Raw genomic sequence first — 22,266 nt, 5'->3', positions numbered from 1 at the left:
CAACCGAGTTTGAGTTACGCTTTGCGATTGATCGCCGAGTGATCAATCTAAGTACGTAGATAAATGCGTAAACGTAAACTCGATAGCAAAACGATAGTTGCAAACGTACACGTAAATATATACGCATATAAATGGTATATGTAAGCACACGTGCATATCGTACAGAGATATCCATGCATTAATGCGTATACCACAGAGAGCCGCCAATCGAGGATGAAATCGCTTAATGGAGGATAGCCCAGACGCAATCCCTTTAATATTTCCTATCGTCAAACTTAGATCGATCTAGATTCAGCCTCTCCTCCTCCCAAAGCAAATCTAATTAATCGAGAAGGTGCTTCAACGACATTCCCGATCAATTCTTTTGTTTCCCCTTATCTTTGTACATTTTTAATCTTCTACCACAACTCTAGGAGCAACTTTTTCTTGAATTTTCTTATTATCCGAACAAGTTTCGGACAATCGGCAATAATTATAAAGGACCGTTCTATTATGATCCATTGTCGTTAGAAAAGGAAAGAATCTCGATTTCTGAGTCTCGATTTCGTGACGATTTCGATTAATCGTGCTAGGAGCGAATAAAGCGAAAGAGAAAAAAATAAAGAAACTTAAAGTCACGCGCCTCTTTCTCTTGGTACTAATCCTCTAACGATCTCGATCGGGCCTTCGTACTGTAATTTGATATTAGATAATAGCACGTTAGCCGGGTCTTTTATTAAAACCTTCGATTTAATCTCAAAGCAGTTACCTTCTTTAGACATTTCTTTTCCCTTCATTAGGAAAGAGAAAATTATCCGATACTTACGGCAGATCCGATGTTACGGCTTTGGTAACGTCTCGATGAGATTCGAATTTGTTGAAAAATCTCCTCCAGGAAGGATCGATCGTACGCGTCGATCGCATGTAGATCATCGACGCGCGGATGCCAACGGTCTAGCGTCGATCCTCGACGCAACGAACGCAACCCGGCCATCAATTCCTATCGGCGCAGGGCGACCGGTTATAAAATCTAGAAGAAAATACAATTAATTATTTATTAATTATTTTTTTCTTCCTTTGGACCATGCCAGTCGATATTATCACAATTTTCGTCGATAATAATTCGCTGTGTTATAATAGGACATTCATTGCACTCTTCTGGTGCGACGAATCTGCTCGGATATTTTAATTCATCGTCCCTTTCGCCTTTTAAACGAAACACGCCATTACGATGGCCGATACGATGTGCCATGTGACTAGAAAAATGACTCTACGCCAAAGTTTAGAAACACCTTTTAATTAGAAAGGAATGAGCTGGCATGCATCAGAGAGAGAGAGAGAGAGAGAGAGAGAGACGAATCGTCGCAATTATACGCGCACGTATACATACGTCATTGTTCCCAATTAGGAATCCCTCTAATTGACTCTAATTAGGCTCCCTTTGCAAACATTACAATCTTCGAATGGAGAATTTCGAAATATTAAAAAGCGAAAAGGGCACATAGAATCAGGTACGATTATCGTAGCTATTAAATACGCCTGATTAGATATTAAAATTATATTACCAATCTGACTTGGTTACCATTTAAAAGAAAAGAACGATCGATATCTTTTTCGTAAAGTCTCGACCGCGGAAAAATTTAATTCTAGTCTTAACCTACTTCAAGAAGAATGCGCTTATACGGAGAAAGGCCGAACAACTTGTCGATACGGTTTGCATCTGTGACCGGAATACGAAAATGACACAGATTACTGGAAAGACCGAGCGAGCGAGCGAGCGAGCGAGCGTAATGACAGTACGCTGTTAAATGTATTTCGAAATCGTGGGAAAATCAGACGAGAACATTACTTTTTATTTCGTACGTGAAAGCTCCAAGATATCTACCGATTTGTAGTTAAGTACAACCGTCTAGAGTGTATTATGCAATCACCATCGCTATAACGCTTTATAAAAATAAAAATTTTCAATTCCTTTTTAAGTTTGCGCGTGTGTGAATTTTCATCGATCGTTTCTTTTTCAAAATGGTATCCATTCTCAAGAAATTTTAAATCGAATCATCATTTCCCGAACAGTAAGAAAATGGAGAACATGACGAGCAAAGCTTCGTCGCATCACGAATGTTACTCGTTTCGATTATTTATTAACCAAAGGTATTCTCGTTTCCCAACTCTTTTTCTCTTTTCTTACGATTCACAGAGTTGCGTTTTGACAAGACATCCAGCTACTGTCATTTCTTTTATATGAAAATAATGAGACATACGACGTCCGTCCTTCATTTCCTTTCTCATCTTTGTTGTAACAGGTAATCGCCGCCGAGCTTACGCTCTCTCTCTCTCTCTCTCTCTGCATCCTGTAGTAATATCTCCGACACGATACCTACTTCCTTCGTTTCAGTTCTCGACTCTGTCGTTGAAAAGGGACGGCAATTGGAACAATGCGAGGAAATGGAGATCAGCGGACAAAGAAGAGTACTTTCGATGACGACCGATAGATTTCTCCAGAGTTTCTTCGATATACAGGGTGAAACGTATGATCAGTTGAAAATTGCTTGCTCAACGATTTCCGTTATTGCTTAGCTACGAAACCCTTTTATTCCTTTTTCATATTTTATTTAAAAAGGTCGCCATTCGATCGAAACAGACTTTTTACTAAAATTTTCTAAGGGGTAAATGTTTGTCTGCTATGTTTTATCACTGACAAAGATATAATGATAAATTCACGCTTGGAGCTATAAAGTCCAAAAGATCTATCGAAATCTATCGACGAGTCTTTCCAGCATACATTGGTGGGATTACTAAGAAAAACGTCTAAGAGCGAATTCGTGCTCGGGACAGTTTATCGTTGTATAAAATAAATGAATATATATATATATATATATATATATACACACGCGCGCGCGCGCGCGCGCACACACACACACACACACACATATATATAAAACGGTAGATGAGAGGATCACTCGAGCTGAATAAATAAGAAAGTTTACGGTCCCTCTTTTTCCCGTCGCGCTGCTTTTAACTTTTAATTATGCTCATTTCATTGATGTCTCTTAACTAACGTCTCGTAATAATTTATGAAACTAATAAAGAAAGTAGTTCCCTAATTATATCGCAATATAGTTTATAACCAACGGTTAGGTAGCTCCACGTTTATTAATCTCACTGAGTGAGATAAGAAGGATCCTTTTAACGGCGGGACTCATCCTACGCGTATCAAAATATTACATTTTCAACATATTTTTTATCGATTTCATATCGATAGGTCGCTACGGCGTTCGATCCAAGTTATAAAAGTGAATAAAATAATGTAAAAATAAGAGCACGAATAATTGAATGATCTTTTTTTGTTTTTTATCTCCTTTTGCAATCGACGTCATTCGTATGAAAAATAAAGCGGTACTTGTTACGAGTACGTGTCTAAATACGTATGCGTAAATGCATACGATACTAACACACGTAGAAATCCATTACATTTATGGGAATTTCAATAGAAGACATGAATAAAAGTAGAATGGGATGATTCTTACCGGTCCACCAGCGTCCATGAAAAATTTCGAGAAAGAGATTGCCGGTTGTGATCCTTTTCGGCCGGTTCGATCGTTTTACGATGAACCTTTTAATGAATCTTCCAACGAGAAAAAGAACGGATCGTTAAAATACAGTACTAACTGGCAATATAATATGAATGAAAAGATAAAAAAATTTGTTCACATTGTCCGCGCAGGTAACGACCGCCGACGGCCTCGGTCTCTACTCTCGTTCAGAGTTTAACGATTTCGGCTATGGTCGATTTTCGATGGTCCGTCCGATCTTGCAGGAAAGGAAAATAAACATCTCGCTCTCGTGAGAAGACGAAGTAGCAAGTTAAAGCGAGATAAGTGTAATGCGAGAGAAAGTAGGACGATTTAGGTAGCGCGACACAGTTATCCCCTGTTGCGCCGAAGAGGAAAATGAAATTTTTAATAGGCGTCGGCGGTTGAAAGATATCGCACGATCGTTCTGAAAATGATGGTGATTCTACCGTTCGCGAATCTCCCCTTTTAACTCTCATCTCGCTACTATATGACTCCTCTCTAATGGATTCGAATATTCTAATGAAATTTTTTGACACGATACTTTTACCTTTTCAACGATACGAGATTAAAATTAGAATCGAGAGTAATCGTAATATTAAATATAATGGATATAAAGAAAGGGGGAACGCGTTTCTTAATAGAGTTACTCGAGATAACTCGCGTTATCTACGTAAGATCGAAAGTTCTACTTCGCTAAACTCAAACGTCGTTTCCCTTTAAACGTAATAAACTTGAAACAATGTACGGAAGAGGAACTCTTAATCAAGTCCGTAGTCGAGCTGGTAAGAAGGAACGATGAAATTTCTCGGATACTCGTAATTCACATTCGTAGAAGAAAGTACTCGTTTAGATAGGAAGATGAAAAATTAAGGTCGGCCTTGAATTGAATAATAATGAAAAAAAAAAAAAAAAGAAAAAAGAAAAAAAAAAGAAAAGAAAATAAGCGATAAGAAGCTTTTCCTGCTTTCTTCTTCTTTTCATTTCCAAAGCTTGAACGCGACGAAGATTCGTCGACGAAATTGTTTTTTAGCACCATGTAAATATGAAGATTAAACGGAGAAAATACTTTATTGCTCGATCGAGCCGTGCTTGACCGAAATTAATTCGCACGAATGCGAATGCGAATGCGCGGGTAAAACCGAAGTGACTTCGGGAAATGTCCTCGCTAAAGGCCGTTCATGATACATTGCTGTGTATTAAGGTGCACGTGCGTGCGTAACGTATCGTTCATCACGCGTATGGTACGCGTAAACACGCACCGCGAACATTTATATCGCGCCCAAGCCTAAATACGATGATACGGTGTGTACGATCCAAACGGGGTTTCTTATTTCTTTCGAAGCTAACTTCAGACCATTTACGTCGGAAGAATATACGCTCTTTCAATTTATCCTCCAGTTGCTATTCAAACGATAACTCCGGGACTCTCCGCGAACTCTCGTTTTTCCTTGTCGAATGAAAGAGGAGAAAACGTGGAACCGCCGGTAAAACGAAAGAACGAAAGGAAGAGAAAATCGATTAAGATCGGTCAAAATACTGCATACAAAGCCACGATTTAAATCGCGTTTACGAAGAACCTCCGCCGTTCCAGTGCAACCTTCGATTAGAATTTCAACGAAAGCCAATACGATTATCGGATGATTCGTTTTGTCTCTCTTCTATTCTTCCTTGGTGTTGTTCTCGCACGCGTTGCTTGTAAAAAGAAAGAAACTTACGATTGGGAAAAAAGAAATCCTTTAAAGAGCACGAGTACGTTTATGCAATAATTCGATTATAAAGATTATGCGAATAAAATAAAACTGATAAACGATAGATATAGAATGTTTCGTTCGTATAAAGGAAATATGACGTTTGTCCAATTTTCTTCTTCTTCTTCTTCTTCTTCTGTAGGTAAACAACGAAACGTTTATCTTAAAAACGTCGTTTCGATTCATTCGCTTGATGCATTTATGAAAGTTGACAACGATTCTTAATCAAGTAAGAAATTTCTAATAATGATAAACGAAGAAACGACTATTTCTCTCTCTCTCTCTCTCTCTCTCCCTCTCTCGACTGCGCGCACGTAAATAGGCATGGGCGTGGATTATAAATCCAGTGATCCTGAAATCACTGTGCTGCGATAAAAGCAACAGAGCATTCACGAACGATTATCGTTTCGACATCGGCACCGTTAAATTCGCCAAGAAAAAAGAAAGAATTCCGAGCACCGAGAGCGTGTGTTACCGGCTCTCTCTCTCTCTCTCTCTCTCTCTCTCTCTCTCTCTCTCTCTCTCTCTCTCTGCCACTCTCCCCTCGCGTGTACTCGAAAGATACAATGGCACTCAACGTTTCAAACGGCTCGCGACTCTGCTTCGTTTGTTACACTTCTCTGAAATAACCTTGGAATGGAATAGCAAGAAAAATTCAATTTTGCTCCTATAGGTAAGCCGTCGATGCATTGTGCAGTATGCATTTACGGTAACGCTACTCAAATGCTATTTCGATGATACACCATCGATCATCATCTATGTCAAAGATAAAATGAGTTCATCTTTCCAGTCTTTTTTCTTTTTTTTTGTTTTTCCTTTCTTTCCTTGTTTGGAGAAATCATCCATTTCGTATATGGCGAAAGCTTCGTAAAAATTCGACAATATCCATTGTTACTCTACTCGTAAGAGAAAATTATAGTACGAGTATTTCGCTTTATGCTATCTCGCGTTGCAACGAGTCCCAGTGGTGCGGTATGGTATCTCGTACGTACCGGGAGCAGCATTTTTCAACGGTAAAGCCACGGACGGACGCGCATTGCTCCCGTACAAGGGAGCAAGGGGATGAAATCGTTTTAGAAGAACACATCTATTTATTCCGAGATATTCTTTCACGAATGAACGATAAATTCTCAACGAATTGTTACGTTACGATCCAAAATGGATCCAAATGAGATAGAGAGAGTTTTCTATTTTCCTCTATATCATTATACAATAATATCCGATAAGAAAATAATTTACTTAGTGTGAATAGCCATCTCGATACGCTTAGTAGTTTGCCATTGAGATATACACGTTGAGATGTTTGCACGAGAAAGACGCGTAAGGAATATGTTAGAAATCCGATGGATTTGATAGGTAGATAGGTCATGGCAAGGTAAGTTACTTTTTTATGTAACCACGCTCGAACGCAAAAATCATGTTACGGGAATAATCTTGTAATATGACCGTCTCTCTCTCTCTCTCTCTCTCTCTCTCTCTCTCTTACTTTGTCTTACCCACGAGACATTCTCGGTCGATTCTCGAAAGTAGACGTCAACGTACGTAGACACATTACATACACCCGATCGGTATCGGAGATAGATATACTTGTATTAGATAACGTACTATACAAGGAACGTAAAGAAAAATCGATGGAAATCGTATATCGTGTTCCCTGAACTTTCCTTGCCTTGGAGGATTTCCATCTCTTCTTCCTGAACTTCCTTAAAACCGCACGAGTCGACGCTTTGAATTTTAACGCGACAGAGATCCACTGCTCTTCGTAATCCTTTCAATCTTTTATTAGAATCTTTTATTAGAAATTTATTCTAAATTTTTTTAATCATCTCGAAGATATCTTTAACACGTACCACTACACTAATATAAATGTAATCTAGCTTTTATCCTTTCTACGAATTATCTACCTCGATTTAGGCTATTTTCTTCTTGCACGTTTATTAATTCGATTGTTCTTTCATATTTTTAATCATATATAATTTCTCCTCAACGAATAATAACGTAAAAATGATAATAAAAACGAAAGAGGCGTCTCGTTTGACTTGGACACATTTGAACAATATCTCTATCGTCATTTAATGAATTACTCTATACCTATCGAACATAAACATTATTCATTTCTATTATTCTTTCATTTCTTTTTCTTTTTCTCTTTATATTACTAAACGCGATACGGCAAATAAATAAAGTTTTATCTTTACTTTGTTGTAGTTAAAAAAATTTCCATATCGTAACACTGACTAGTATTCGAATATGATATACATAAGTAAACGAGTTGAATGTAATTTTCGAAAGAGCGCCGCTCGCTCGATAAATTTCGTCGTAAAAATGCTGCGAGCGATTCTACTACCCACTGCCTCTCGCCTAACTATACTTTGAATCGACTTTGTTTCGTCTCTCTCTCTCTCTCCCTCCCTCCCTCCCTCTTTCTCTACCTTCGTTCTACGATCGAAACTCCAATGGTTTGAATGGATCCGTAAACTGTAAAGCATAACATAACGTCGAAGCTTAATTGAAAAAGTTTAACCCACCTAAAGATTTCGCACGATATTCAATGATCGATGGAAATTACTACTAAGGACAATGACCAATCTGAGCTCGTTCGTTCCGTTTCCATAGGAAGCTATTTTTTGTCGTTGAAATCATTTCGAGAGTGGCTTTCTATTTTATTCGAGCTAATGTAACACGCCTAAATGAATAAAATCTATGAGATAATATGAGTTATGGATAATGCAGATTCATTTTGTTGATTCGAACGAGCCGTTGATGATTTCCTCGAAACCTTACGTATATATAATATCGTAGTTAAAACGTTATACCACGCGTTTCCTCATACACATTACATGTACATACACATGTGACAAACATTGACAAACTAGAAATTATATCTGGGAGAGCGATGACGTGAATATACGTATACGTGATCGTGAGCAACATCGAATAACTGGCCTTACCACGATCGATCGATCCACTGGTTAAACATTTTTTTACTTGAAACGAGACGCAAAGCTATATAATTTCTAAATATTCGAAAATGATCGAATTACCTACAACGTTTGACGATTTATCGCTGGTCTATCGGAAGTATATCTAAACTAATTTAAAAAGAAACAAGTAACGAAGCAATATTGAAATGTCTTCATCCTCGATGAGTATCTCTTTCGATAAATGTTCTAATCTGCACCTCGGTGCTATAGATATAGCCAGTTGCTACTCAAAGATTTTCACTTTCGTGCGGTCTTTACAAAGTGACTGCTAACCGTGAATAATCTTGAACGCAACAACATGTGTGTGTGTGTGTGTGTGTGTGAATTCTTTCCCATCATAAAAATCCGATAAAAATTAAAGACGTTTTTTTTTAATAATACACATTAGACACACGTACGATGTACGCTCTCTCGTATCGATATTATTAATAATTAATATTTGTTCTAGCATTGACTCGTCGATGAGCCAGCCTGAGCAACATTGAACTTGCATATTTGCATAGTTGGAAAAAGGGAAAAAAATAGATTTCGATAATAGATTTCTTCAAAATGTTGTTAACAAAGAAAATTTCTTTACATATATTTTCATCCCTTAGAAAAGAGAGGTATAACGAATCATCTCGAAAGAAAGAAAAATGCACAAAATTTAACGTTTAACCTGTAGGTTGAATCAAGGCGCGTTGAATCAAGACAGAGGGACGTAATTTTGCATTATCCTCGATATCGCGCCCTCTCCTCTTTCTCTTCCCTTTGAAATTCTCGACACCGCAAGTACGATCTGCTGATTATGTAATTCGTCTTCCCGTAGACGTAAAATTATATCGTCGGTATTCGACGCCGCGCCGTATCTCCCATTCTTTCAATGCATAGAAGAAGCGAGCAACAAAGTTGCATTGCACCCTTTCGCTATTGTCGATTCTCCTCGTATTCGCTCGCAAGAACAACGAGTCGTTCTTCGTGATTTTTTCGTATCGGCTCAAAGAACCTTATCTCTCTCTCTCTCTCTCTCTCTCTCTCTCTCTCTCTCTCTCTCTCTCTCTCTCTGTCGTGCACGTGCAGAGTCCTTCCGCGCGCGCACAACGACGATAGCAGAGGAAAGAGAGCGTATGCCTTCGTATTGCCTTCTAAAGAAGGCAACTCATCCAACGACATTTATGCGTCTCCTGTGGGTGCTCCTACACGATCGGTTATTTATAAAGCCATTCACGATAATCAATAACCTATGCCTATATACCTCCTCTCTCTCTCCCCTTCCCCTCAAGCTCACCCGTACAACAGCGAAAATTCACCAACACTCGATACACGAACGGACCCTCCGAGTTTTAACTGCGAGCGAAGATTGAGATCGACAGAGAGAAAGAAAGAGATGAACGAACCAACTATTATACGTACATTCGTCTGTAACTATATATACACGTATGTATATGCATGTTACATCTTTGAAAATAAAGTTTCTATTTTTTCTTCCTAAACGCTAATAATAATAATAATAATAATAATAAGATGAAGAAGAAGAAGAAAAAGTTGTAGTTCGATAGAATACTATCGGTATTACCTTCGAACCGACCAAACCCTGATACAATAAACTTAATTTTTTCTCTCTTTACATCTCCATCTTCTAAGCTTCCCGTCGCACGAAGGAAAAGTATTCTCGTTCGGATATGCGAAAAGTATCGGTTTTATTCCCACGTAGTGGCGTTCAATCCGAAAGTCTTGCTCGATCCATATCCCCGATGATAAATTGGATTTAACGGAAAAATATTCAATTTGCAATAGATATCCTAAAGATCGTCATTACGTTTGAATATCTGGTTTAGTGATTTCGAACGAAGTCAGGGAAATTCGATGAAATTCGGCTAGAAACGTAAAACGTACTAAAGGGCAAAAAAACGATCGATCATTGCTCTATGAAAATTATAAAGAAGAAAAAGATGAAAATTTTATTTAGCACGGATCCAGAGAATATTTGAAATTTTATAAAAAAAAGAGAAAAAAAAGAAAAATTGAATTGCCTCGATGGTGATGCACGTAGATTGTGGAGAGTTCGTTACTAGTTGTATTTTGCTTGAGAGCTAGGTAGTGCCAACCGAATTCCATGGATTACGTTTTATATGTGAAAAAACTTCTCATCCACCTAGAACCGGTGGCCGACTTTTCATCGACAATAATTGTTCGCTCGGTTCTCGCGGTTTTGTTCGTCGAGTAAAAGGAATAAAAAATGCAAATGGATATAACGAAAATGAAAAAGAAAAGGAAATATAATAATGAGCTTTAAGAAAGATTCGTTAAAGGATTAAATTCGGTAAGAAAGTTGGCGAAAGAAGGTGACAAGCTTAAAGTTTATGCAAATTTATTGGTGAGGACGATAAAGCGCGACGAGATTTCAAATCCAAAAGGATCTAGCGAATTTTCTCTTTCACGGAGATAGAACGTCGCTAACTACTTTGAACTTTCTGTTCTAATCAAAAAGAATCTCGCATTTTCGGTGTGTACAACTTAAGAATATTTCTGCACGTTTCTCGCTTAATCGATTCATTAACGAAGACGTATTTCACAAATCGGCTGCGAACGGAACAACTGCTGTAGTACTGAGCTTAAAAGCGTCGATCCTCGGTCTTGTCTATTTTCTTTCTCTCTTTTCCGTCTTCAGCAAGACGTTTGAAAATGCCTGACAGCTTTGGGGAAAAACATTACGTTGATTAATATAAATTGTAAAAGAAAAAAGGAACGAACTTTATCATCGATAACGATTTGGAAAGTTCAAAAAGGAAAAAGAATTACATTTTCAACGATCGAACAATGACGTACCTATGGGTAATGTAAGCTTGTTAGAAAGGCACCCTTGTCTGTATTTTTCCCTCTCTCTCTCTCTCTCTCTCTCTCTCTCTCTCTCTCTCTCTCTCTCCCTCCCTCTCTTTTTCCTAGCAAACGTTTAGAGACACGAGAAGGATCGTATGAAGCATCGATCGAGGTCGAGACGCCCGGAAAACTTATCGGAAAACGCGTTACGCGCGAAAATCCTTCGGAGACGAGTTCTCTCTCTCTCTCTCTCTCTCTCTCTCTCTCTCTCTCTCTCTCTCTCTCTGATCGTTCTTAGCAGTACGATCGAGAGTCTTCGACACTTTTTCTTACATCCAGCGAAGAAGGATCGATCTAAAAATATCATTCGAATTAGTCTTCTACTTCGTTGATAGGATTTTTTCAATGAAATAATAGCTTGATAAAATGATTGTTGAATCTTTTTTCAAAAATATACTATCTTAATTTTTAATACATCTGAAATTTTACTATTTGCTCGACACAACAAAATTTCGAAATGCAAAATAAAAAGAGATCGAAAGGACGAATGCATCCCTGGACGTCCACAAGTATTGTATATTAAAATATACGTCTAGAACCCCGACAAACATTGAATAAGCGGCTCGTCCTCTCTCTCTCTCTCTCTCTCTCTCTCTCTCTCTCTCTCTCTCTCTCGTAAACTGAGCACTCGAAAGCTTACACACTTGATCACCCTAGAATGAAATCGATCCACCGCGATCCTTGCCGATCTTATTAGCGGCGAGTTAGGCACACTACACAAAATTAAATAAGCGATAAAAGTAAAGGAGTCTCTTGGAAAGATGCCACAGGTCTTCGTGGGGATCGTCGAACGAGTTGTCGCACTCACAAAGATCCGAGCTCGCACCAAAGACAAAAACTCTGACTCTCTCGTTGCGATCGCGCGATAAGGATATATATTTAAAGAAAAGACAGCGAGAGAGAGAGAGAGAGAGAGAGAGAGAGAGTGAGCGGGGCGGGGTGGAGGAGAAGGGGGAGGGGCGGAATACGAAAAGGGTGGAAGAGAAAAGAAGCGAGAAACGAAGAATTGAGAAAAAGATGGAAAGTTCCGATAAAAAGGGTAAAGTGTAGGAAGGTAAAAGAGGTGGGAATTGCGATCGTCGTTTAATCTCGTGGTTGATCTCGCGTACCTGTGATCGGTTGATCGGTGGTGCAGGGCGCGGCGGCATGGTCCCGTCGCAGCACAGCGCCGTTCGACGAGCACTGAGCAGCTATTCTGCGCCAACGGGGTTGCGTCGACGTCGAAAAGACGTGAACGGTCAGCCCTGCGCCCTCTCTCTCTCTCTCTCTCTCTCTCTCTCTCTCTCTCTCTCTTGCGCACAGAGCCTTTTTCGCTCCGGCAGCAGCACGTCCTCGACGTTGTCGTTTCGTCGTCGACTCTGCGCAAACTCTTCCACGCGAAATCAGCTTCTCTCTTACTCCCGTTCCTCCATCTTCTCTTCTCTCTTTTTCTTAAACGCGCTGCAAGCATCCCTCCCGGTCCATCCGTCTTTCTATCTGCGAAGAACCGACGGAATTGGTAAAAGCCAGATGCTGGGAAGAAAGGAGGCTGTGGGAGGAAAGTGGTATACTTTTGAAAAATTCTCTATCGCGTCCATTCTTTCTTCCTTTTTATCCTCCACTCTTTTCTTTTCTTTTCTTTCCTACTTTTCTCCTTTTCCTATTTTCCTTAGATCCTGCTCGTTCTCTCGCCAAGCAAGTTTTTCAATATTTCATCTCCCTTTCTATTTTTATTCCTATTATTTATATTTTCCAATTTAAAAAATTACTTTTATTATGTTTGCTGTGCGCAAAACGATGCGCGAAAATAATTGAAGTAGTTGGATATTTAGATAAAATATATAAGATAACGCGTTGCCAGTAATTAAAAAAGATAAGGATTATCGGAAATAATAAGTAGTATAACGATATACAAATAATCTCGAGAATCGTTTTTATAATATAAATAACCAACAATAATATCAAATGCATATAGGAAAAGCTTAATAAAAAGTACTGTTACATATTGTTCGATCCAATTGCTAGTTACCTCTAGCTAGTTACCTCTTGACCAATTCCCTATTTAGAAACTTTAAGAGAAACTCAATTTTAAGAGAAACTTTCTAAGATGATATAACGATACGATAAAGATCTATTCGTTATTTAACATTACATAAGGTTATCAATGAAAAGTAACGAAACGCGCGAGGAACATTGGATCTACGAGAACGTGAGAGTTATCAATTTATGGATGAAAGAAATTCGAATGAATTAGTTCATAAAGCCGTGTTCTTCCTCGCAAAAACTTCGGTCGGAGTGATTTACGTTCCTCTTCTATCGACGAGTGCCAAGAGAACGGTAGAATTTTGACTTTGAGGCAGATATCCGAGGTCCGAGCCGCAAAAATAAATGAGAAAGGAGAGCACAGCCTGTTGCGTCTCCTGTACGAACGAACGAACGAACGAACGAACGAGCGAGCGAACAAACGTAGGTAAATGAACGTAGAAAGGATGAGACTGGTTGCTAGTTTACGAAGGGAACAAGTGGATACCGAGGGCGAAAGGTATTATATGATAATTTTCTCTCCGAAGATACAACTTCGTTTATTATAATAGATATAAAATATTGAAAAACCAATATTTATTATGGAATGTAAAGTGCAACGATTAGAATATTCTTACCATCATCCGATTTTGCAATAACGGCTTCTCTTATTAATTCAATTTCGACGATAAATTTATATGATCGCCCTAACGATAAAAAAAGTTGACGTAATTTATAAATCCCCTGGCTCTTCTTTATTTTCGGAAGCTTCGAGGGTGAAGCCTCGTCATTACGAGAGCAGAGAGAGCGGAGAGCAGGCCCTGTCTCTCTCGCTCTCCATCTCTGGCCGGACGTCATTACGCGGATTTTACTTTTATCGCTTCATGCGTTTGGTTCTATTCTTTTATAAATATATATATATATATATATAAATACACGTACAACTACATATTCATGTTCTAGCCTAGCCAGTCAGCGCGGTATCGATGTTCCTCGTTCATTCTCGTGAACGCGTCTACGCGCCTGCTCGTTCGGAGAACCGAATAAAGGAGGAGACGATGATGGAGCTCGACAGTGGCAAAAATAACAAAGTGGGGAAAAAAAAATAGGAGAAAACGTTTTCGACGATTTTCTTCGACATTGTTCCCTACTTTTATTTCTGCTTTTTCTTATTCTTCTGATTCTTTTGCTCGAAAGTATGTTATTTAACAATATCTCTTCTTGTTTCCTCGTAAAAATAATACCCATTAAATTTAGAAAAAAGTTATTTTAATTAAACGAAATATTTTATAATGAATTTTAAAATTCGTTCATCCGAATTGTTCCTTTAAATTATTTCTTTATAGGTACTACGATATTACTATACGTATAAGCTCCTCCATGTAAGATCCTCTTCTGGAAAGTCTTGATCGTCTTGGTAAACGAAACAAAAATAATTGATAAATTATCTTGAAAATGATTACCATTTAAGATATCAATATTTTTACGATCGTTGTTTCGTAACATTGATTAAAGTAACAAAATATAATGTAGATAAGAGAGACCGATTACTCGTTCGCCAATCAGAATATAATTTCAAAAATATCTTGATTCTTATCAGATAACTTTGTTTCTCTTTTATCATGTTTGGAATATAAACGGTAGTCGTTTCGACGATTCCGTCAAGTTCTATTCTTACCATAGTAGAAACTATCTCTATAATATTTTCATTATTATAGAGATATATGGGCAAGATGATTAAAAATATCTCTCCTATTTACCCAAGTTGATGGATAAAGTCGAAATGACCAAAATAGCACAAGGATAGCTCGACGTATCCGTTGAAATCGCTGCTGTATCTACGGATTTGAGGAATGTTTCGAGGAAAATTCATGTAAACGGTCACGATAATCTGCAAATACGACAATAGTAAATTGGAAATTCCATTGCGGTAGTCCATTCCGAGTGTCCAGCACGATGAGCATTTCGCTAGTTACAATTATGGAGTGATTAGAACGCGTAGGTGTGACCTCCCGATGTAGAAACTTCATATTCCGTGCGGTTGATTAACTCGTCGCATCGAGCGACTCGAACAGGATCGATCATTGCTCGTTCATAACCCTGACTAAACCGTAAATAATGCCGTATCGTGGAACATTAATCGTCCCATTTTCACAGCAAACCTCGACGAGCCAACGTGCGATTCCTTAGTTCCAAGATTCATTCGAATGTGCTCGATTCTGAAAGAATACCCAAAGTAATAATTGGGACAATAAATTTAATGTAACAATTATATCGAGTTTATATCGTTCATAGCGAACAGTTTCTTTCGTTTCTTCTTCGGAGAGCGTCGTTTGGTTAAACGCCATTACTTAAGCGAACGAAAAGATAAATTTAATCGAGTCTGTTAGGGCGGGGGAGAGGGTGAGGGGGTAGAGAGAGAGAGAGAGAGAGAGAGAGAGAGAGAGAGAGAGAGAGAGGAGGAGGAGGAGGATACATAGAACGAGGTTCGCATCTGAGTGGCAAGAAATATATATAAGGGGGAAGATGCGAGCGAACAAAGTGAGATCAAGATCGAGGAAGAATATTCGTAAATTTGCATCCTCAGCGAGTGTGCTCCGGATCAAAAAGAATCCCAATTTTGTTCAAACACGTTATTAAGTTACTACAAAGTTTCCGTTTTTTATTCCTTGTACACTCGAATTTTCTCACTCGCAATAGATAAACGATAAATCGAAAATGTAAATCCTATTATTATACGTATGAACGGATGAATATACTTATACACATACCTATTGTATGTATGTTCACCGATGAATCTATGAACGAACGGATATTACTATCCTGCGATATGCCAAAGTACTTTGCAATGTATCGCTTTACATCGACCGACGAGGAGAATAACACGTGTAGGACGAACAATGCTTTTGCTAATGAACGACGTACCATTGACGTATCGGAATAACTCTAAAACCGTAATATCGTTCAATGGAATGATTTACACACATCCGTATTTCCTTCGATATGATAATTGTTTGCATTTCTACATGAAAATTTACAGAAATACCATTCTCGAACGATCATTAATCATATTTTCAACAATCATTCTATTACAACTATTTGTATTAACTCTTTATTCTTTATTGCACGTATAGTTACGTTAGATCTTTCTTTTCGGCATCCACTATGATCTAATTGAACGAGTTTACTCTCAAACTCCCCTTCTCTCTTTCACTCTCATTTCGTTAGATCATTATTATTACTATACGTACGTGTGTATATATATATATATATATATATACACGCACACGCACATAATAAATGATTGCGCGTGCCACCTCTGCGCATATCATGTGATCCTCATACGAATCCCGGTTTGGGAGAAGATTTTCCTTTACCAATAGCTTGAATTTTCTAAGAGGAGAATATAAATTACCTGGAGGTGGCACGATATCACCTCTTTCGAAACGTCATGCGATCCTGTTATCAATATCGATTCGCAGGAGAAATTTTCGCCTCGTCCAGAATTTAATACATAATAGAATAACCAATATTTAGGATGAGTAGTCGTAGGATTTAATAAAGTACACATCGGATTTCTTTTCTCGTTGAATATTTTTCTTTTCGATTTAAATTGTTACTCGATAATATAATACAGTATTATACAGTAGAATACGATATAATATGACATAATTCTATATTCAGTAAAAATATAATACTCGTGGCAACAAAGGACAAACTTCTGATCGCCCCGTTTATGCTACTCAAAAATTGTCGATCTAAATAATTGAAATTTATCTCGTATAAAGTTAGGACTTTGTTTAGAGCACTCAATCGACAACGGGATTGTACACAGATTAATTAACAAATTTGTAATATTATTTATAGCGTATATAAATGACCTCGTATGGTGTGTAGTTGAATTCGTCTTAACGAATGCCAAAAAAGAACGATGAAAAAGAAAGATGAAAGATATGCGATAAATATCATATTTCGTTGGAAAAAAACGAGAAATAAATAAATAAATTTGGCTTTGAAATTTGCTCCGGCATTGGACCATTGAAAAAAAAGATAGGCTTCGTATTACGTACCTCGTCGTCGTACCAAACAAGTCCATAAAAAAAAAATTATTTCTTACACGACATTTCAATTTTTTCGGCATAGACGGAACATGAATATTCTATAAGAGAGGCAGCGAACTCTTCGACAGCGAATTCCTGTGTAATTATACACCGGAGCCATTGTTATTACCAAAACAAACAGGCTCTTTGCTTTGAGAACGTTCCAATTAGTCCCTTTCAACTTCTCCCACTCCTCCTGCCGCCCGATGATCCTTGACCAACGGTCACGTTGACGAATATTCCCTTAACTTACGTAAGTACGTACGTTCGTGCGATTTATTTTGAGGAGAATTAGTTAGTGAAAGGATGGAGGGTGGGGGGGGGGAGAGAGAGAGAGAGAGAGAGAGAGAGAGAGAGAGAAATATATTGTATTCTATGATATCTAATAGATTAATAAAAAGAAGGATTAAAATTGAAGAAAAAAGGACTCCATACTTGGGCATTTAATAAGAATGTTTACGCGCGAGAAAGGGGGAGAGGTTCGTTGAAGGGCGATTTATTAAAATGAAAGGCCAAAGGATATTCGAGGTGTTTGTAGAAGAAATTCTTTTTCCACCACGAACACGTTAAAACCGGCTTCGCTTTTAAACCGAGTAGACGGGATAGAGCGCGTGCAGACGAGAAAGCGGTAAGCTCCGTCGGTCCATCTCTTGCTAAATAAATAAATTACTCGAATGAAAATGTTGCCGCGTTAGTACTAGAGTCGTGCTCTAAGCCGTAAAAAGAATTTAATATTATTACACGGCAAAACGCGGAAAACACTCGCCCTCTTATTTTATAGTTGCTTTTACGAAGATTCAGTCGATCGAACGAGCATCAATTTGATTTCCTGAACTTTTACTAGCGTTCTAACGAACTAGAAGGAGGCTAGCCGCAATATCAATGTAAACGCCAATGTAAAGCTTCACGCAGAAATATCTCATAATGATATAATATCGAAAGTATATAATCTTCCGTTAGAATCTCGCTGTTACGTCCGTTTCGAGGGGAGAAGGAAGAAAAGGAGGAAAGTGTGAAGAGATATGAAAGTTCTCCCGTAAGTTTTCTAGGCACGACTACACGACATGAGATATGACAACGAGACTCGAGGTACGAAAGTGAACGACTTTTTGTCCGCAAAGGGACTCTCAAGCGGTCGATTTGTTCGTGGTAAACCGCATCGTACCGTAACGTGCCGCATGGCATAGCATCCCACGACGTTACTGCCCTCGTTACGGAAGGTTAAACCTCGACGATTCACCCCGGAGACGCATCTCTACTCTGAACTACGAACTGCGAACTATCCTCCCACGCACCTTTCCTTTTCCCTCCTTCTTTTATTCTCTCCGTTGACCGCGTCGAACAACGTGTTGCCTCCGTACTACATATTTTCCAAGATTTTGCGCGAACCAACCCTTTTTTTTTTTTTTTTTTTTTTCGTCAGGAGGAAAAACCTTCATAGGCCCCCTAAGCCCGGTACTCAGGGGAGTGTCGGATTCAACCCGCCTGAACATACTCTCAGGTTCGGATCGCCTACCGACTAAAAAACCTCCCGATGCTTAATACTAACTCGCTGAGGAGAGAGGGGGTGGGCGGTATCGCGCATAAACGTAGTACATATTCGCCCAGTACCCCTTCTCGGTGAGCCAGGCCGGAATTCGTCTTGCTCTCAATCATTCATCCACACTCATACCACAATTATTTACAATTATGGCGCACTCGATAGGGGCCCACGGGCCCCCGGAGATGCAATTACTCCCTACATATATACATATATATACATACCTATTGGCCTGATCATTACCCCATGGTGCGCTGACCATGCCCATTCACGTCCGTACACACACACACACACACACGCCCGGAGCCTTGCCCGAGGGTGCCGCACTGGAGTTACTCTATTGTACAGCCTATCATTCACCCTTCTGTCCGCATACACACTCGCACGCGCACTCCTACGTCCTTCTTCTTGCGTCCGTTCCCTGCACCTCTCAGCGTCCTCCTTTTCTCGCATGACCCGCCCTGCGAAGGTCTGGGAGGCCGCCCATCCCCCCGGGACAGTCAGGAAGGCCCTGACTATCATGGGAAGGATTAGCTGCCCTCCCCCCTACCGCACCGATCAGCTCATTCCTGACATCCGTCCACGTCGGGCCCAGTCTACCAGGGTGTGTTCCGCCGTATCCTCACTCCCCCCACAATGTGGAAACAACGTGAGGAGGGAATCTTTCTTATCTTGTAACGTATTTTCTTATCTTGCTACGCCGAAAAACAGCCATGGCCGGTCATCAGCTGTGTGGTGCGAAAGGTCGTTCCGATAGAGAACGGCCTCCCGATCCACTCAGCTAACCATTCGGTAATAGCCGCCCTCGCACGCACTCCCGTTGCTGCTAATGATTCTACGAGCTCAAGTTCCTCACTTTTCCACGCTTCTATTGCCCTCCTTCTGGCAAGTGCACCCAATACAGCCTTAGTACACGCGGGGGAACAGGTTCCTCCGCGTCCCTAACAGCCGCATACACCTCCGCCAGCCGGGGTGCCAGATGAACGAGAGGAATAATCCCCGCAATCATCATAGCCGCGTGGAAGGAGACCGTTCCATAGGCACAACACACCCGGATCGCCACCTTCCTCTGGTGAGCTCCGAACAGCCCGCCCGATCCTCATGTCCTCCATGACGGCGCGCCAGCACACCGGCGTCCCATAAAGGAGCACCGAGTGGATCACGCCCGCCGTAGAGGCGTCGCTTCTTCTTCCCCGGTCCTAAGTGCAGTTTTTTCCGCGACCTTATGCGGATCTTTTCGGATTGTTTCAGGGGAAATTCCCGAAAGCCCTATCTACCCATTTTTTGGGAGGCACTACCGGGCACTCCCAAGAACCGGCACGGTGGTTGGTCGGCTTCCGGCCCGCGTCTATACAAACCGGACACGCTGGTTTATCTGTGCATGTCTTGCCTAGGTGGCCCGGTTTCCCACATACGTAGCATAGGTCAGTCCTAGACTTTGTATCAGGGCACATTACAGCAACATGTCCTTGCGCCAGGCACCGGTGGCATCTGAGGGGCGGCTGCCTGAGTTCATGCACTCTCACTAATGTCAAACCCATTTTTATCCTGCCCTTCTCTAGGGCCGCCCGGATGACGGACACCGGAGCCGAGACAGTGACCTCGGCTGCTCTACTCCTGCCAATCCTTATTTCTCCTACCTTAATGAGGTTGGGGTCCGTTCCGGATCGCAGCTTCAGCAGCGCGTTCCTGATGGAAGTCTCGTCAGCGGCCGGATCCAGTCCCACCAGCCTTATGGCTCTCGTGCGCATAGGGCGTGTAATTCTTGCTTCTGGGATGACATTCCTGAAGGCCTCCGCCAACCAGTCGGCCTTCTCATTTGCCCCTTTACCTCGTACCTGCCATATAAAGGCGCCCGTGAGGCCTCTTCTGCACTTCATGCCATTGATTCCCATGTCCTTTATATTAATTTTCGTACTGGCCCGGTAGAGCGTTTCTCTATACATCGTCTGCTCGGTACAGAATACGGAAATTTCAGCGACTTCTCTTTCCCTTTTCCTCCTCTTCCCTCTTTTCCTGGGGGCCGCTTGCTCCTGCAAGGGTTGAGAGTCGTTGACTCCTTCCTGTTCCGCAAGGGATCGAGTGGAGGACTCAGCACGGAGGATGGGGTCTTCGTATGGCCCATCAGCTCCAGTCGTTTCCTGCTGCTGCTGCATAGCGCAGATAGTCTTTTTCAGTATCCCTACCGACTCGACTAACTCCTGTATACTCATTAGATTACTATCCCTTGTGTGACGATCCGATGTTGAGACCAGTGCAGAGGGTCCTCTGCAGGGATCAGGAGCTACAGTACCCCGTGTCGTTGTTTGGCTCCTCGCAGCCAAGGGGTTTAATGGTATTTTACTATTTTCTTTCTTGAAACGGGCAACTTCTTCCGTCAACTCCCTCATGCGCAGATCCTTGGCCTTAATTTCTGTCTTTAGCTGCGCAATTGTTTCCTTGATTGAAGGAGGATCATCTGCTTTAATTTGAAGCCTCTCCCTTAGGACTTCAATCATTTCCAGTATCACATTATTGCAATGTTTCATCCTTCTTGAAGCATCGTCCTCAGTTTTGATGAATCTTCTCCTGGCGTTTTCGGCTCCTTGGATAATGTTCCTGATGTGTTCCAGCAGCCTGCCAGTATCCAAAACAGATTCCGGGGTTTTTGCCGGTCCTTGCTTATTCGACCCGGCCAAGTCTACCCTTAACTCCTGTTCCTCTGAGGAGTAGGTCGGGGACCTCGCATATTTGTACGTTCTCACCGGGATAGGTGACGTCGAACCGGAGCGCTGCATGCGCTCAACGGCCCTAGTAGCCCTTTCCCACTCCTCCGAGTGACTTTCTTCCCTTACAACCCTTCCCTCCCTTTCTACCCTTCCTGGCGCATTAGATACACCGCAGGCCAGGTCGCCTACCTGTGGTGCCCTTCCTGATGCAGTATCCAGAGCTGGGGCCAGGTTGCCTACCCCGAGCTCCTGGCAGTTGCTGGTTGACGACGGCGGGTGGCCTGCCCTACCACCACCTGACACCGCCGTGGCGTAGGTGTCCCTCCCACGCCCGCTTATGACTGTAAATGTACTATCCATGATAAAATAAAGTATCAATATTATTGGGAAGCAAGCTCCCCAAAGGAAAGGAAAGGAACGGAAGGAAGTTAGAGAGGGAGGGAGGGAGGGAGAGAGAGAGAGAGAGAGAGAGAGAGAGAGAGAGAGAGAGAGAGAGAGAGGGAGAGAGAGAAAGAGAGAGAGAGAAAGAATAGAGAAAAAGATGACAGAAGAACAAAGAAAGGAATAGCCGTACGAGAACATTCACACACCATTCACACAGTCCCTTTTAGTCGCCTCTTACGACAAGCCGGGAGTACTGTGGGAGTATTCTACTACCCCCTACCCACAGGGGGGATGCGCGAACCAACCGTAACGCAACCCAACACCGTCGCTGAAATAATATCGCATTAATAATAATTATTAACGTCGTTAAGCGTCCAAAGTGAAAAAA

General features: G+C 40.8%; 2 protein-coding genes and 1 long non-coding RNA gene across 12 annotated transcripts in view; 1 reads left to right on the top strand and 2 right to left on the bottom strand.

Moving 5' to 3' along the window:
• Positions 1–12,512, bottom strand: part of LOC124955015 (ionotropic receptor 25a) — a 36,871-nt gene extending 24,359 nt beyond the window's left edge. For 5 of the 10 annotated variants that reach the window (XM_047508807.1, XM_047508806.1, XM_047508810.1 and 2 more), the window contains exons 1-2: positions 12,255–12,512; positions 806–1,009 (exon numbers count right to left, since the gene is read on the bottom strand). The gene's annotated coding sequence lies outside the window, so the exon portion shown is untranslated. The other 5 variants (XM_047508801.1, XM_047508803.1, XM_047508800.1 and 2 more) reach the window with 5 other exon arrangements.
• An 853-nt stretch (positions 12,513–13,365) lies between these two features.
• LOC124955017 lies at positions 13,366–14,546 on the top strand. The gene is made up of 3 exons (XR_007102736.1): positions 13,366–13,666; positions 14,110–14,342; positions 14,493–14,546. It is a non-coding gene; the product is annotated as an uncharacterized LOC124955017 (long non-coding RNA).
• A 5,181-nt stretch (positions 14,547–19,727) lies between these two features.
• LOC124955267 lies at positions 19,728–21,854 on the bottom strand. The gene is made up of 2 exons (XM_047509435.1): positions 20,064–21,854; positions 19,728–19,985 (listed from the first exon to the last, which is right to left on the bottom strand). Exons 1-2 carry the CDS (start codon positions 21,852–21,854, stop codon positions 19,728–19,730), a joined length of 2,049 nt encoding a protein of 682 aa, XP_047365391.1.
• Between the last annotated feature and the right edge of the window lie 412 nt (positions 21,855–22,266).

Source organism: Vespa velutina, chromosome 17, assembly GCF_912470025.1.
Source record: "Vespa velutina chromosome 17, iVesVel2.1, whole genome shotgun sequence".
NCBI lineage: Eukaryota > Metazoa > Arthropoda > Insecta > Hymenoptera > Vespidae > Vespa > Vespa velutina.
This window is presented reverse-complemented; position numbering and strand designations above follow the sequence as displayed.

Excerpts from the sequence above, each read along its gene's own strand:
- LOC124955267 (XM_047509435.1), bottom strand. The coding sequence starts at position 21,854 with ATGGATAGTACATTTACAGTCATAAGCGGGCGTGGGAGGGACACCTAC. Across the intron at positions 19,986-20,063 it reads TAGTGCCTCCCAAAAAATGG|GACCGGGGAAGAAGAAGCGA; the intron begins GTAGATAGGGCT and ends AACTGCACTTAG.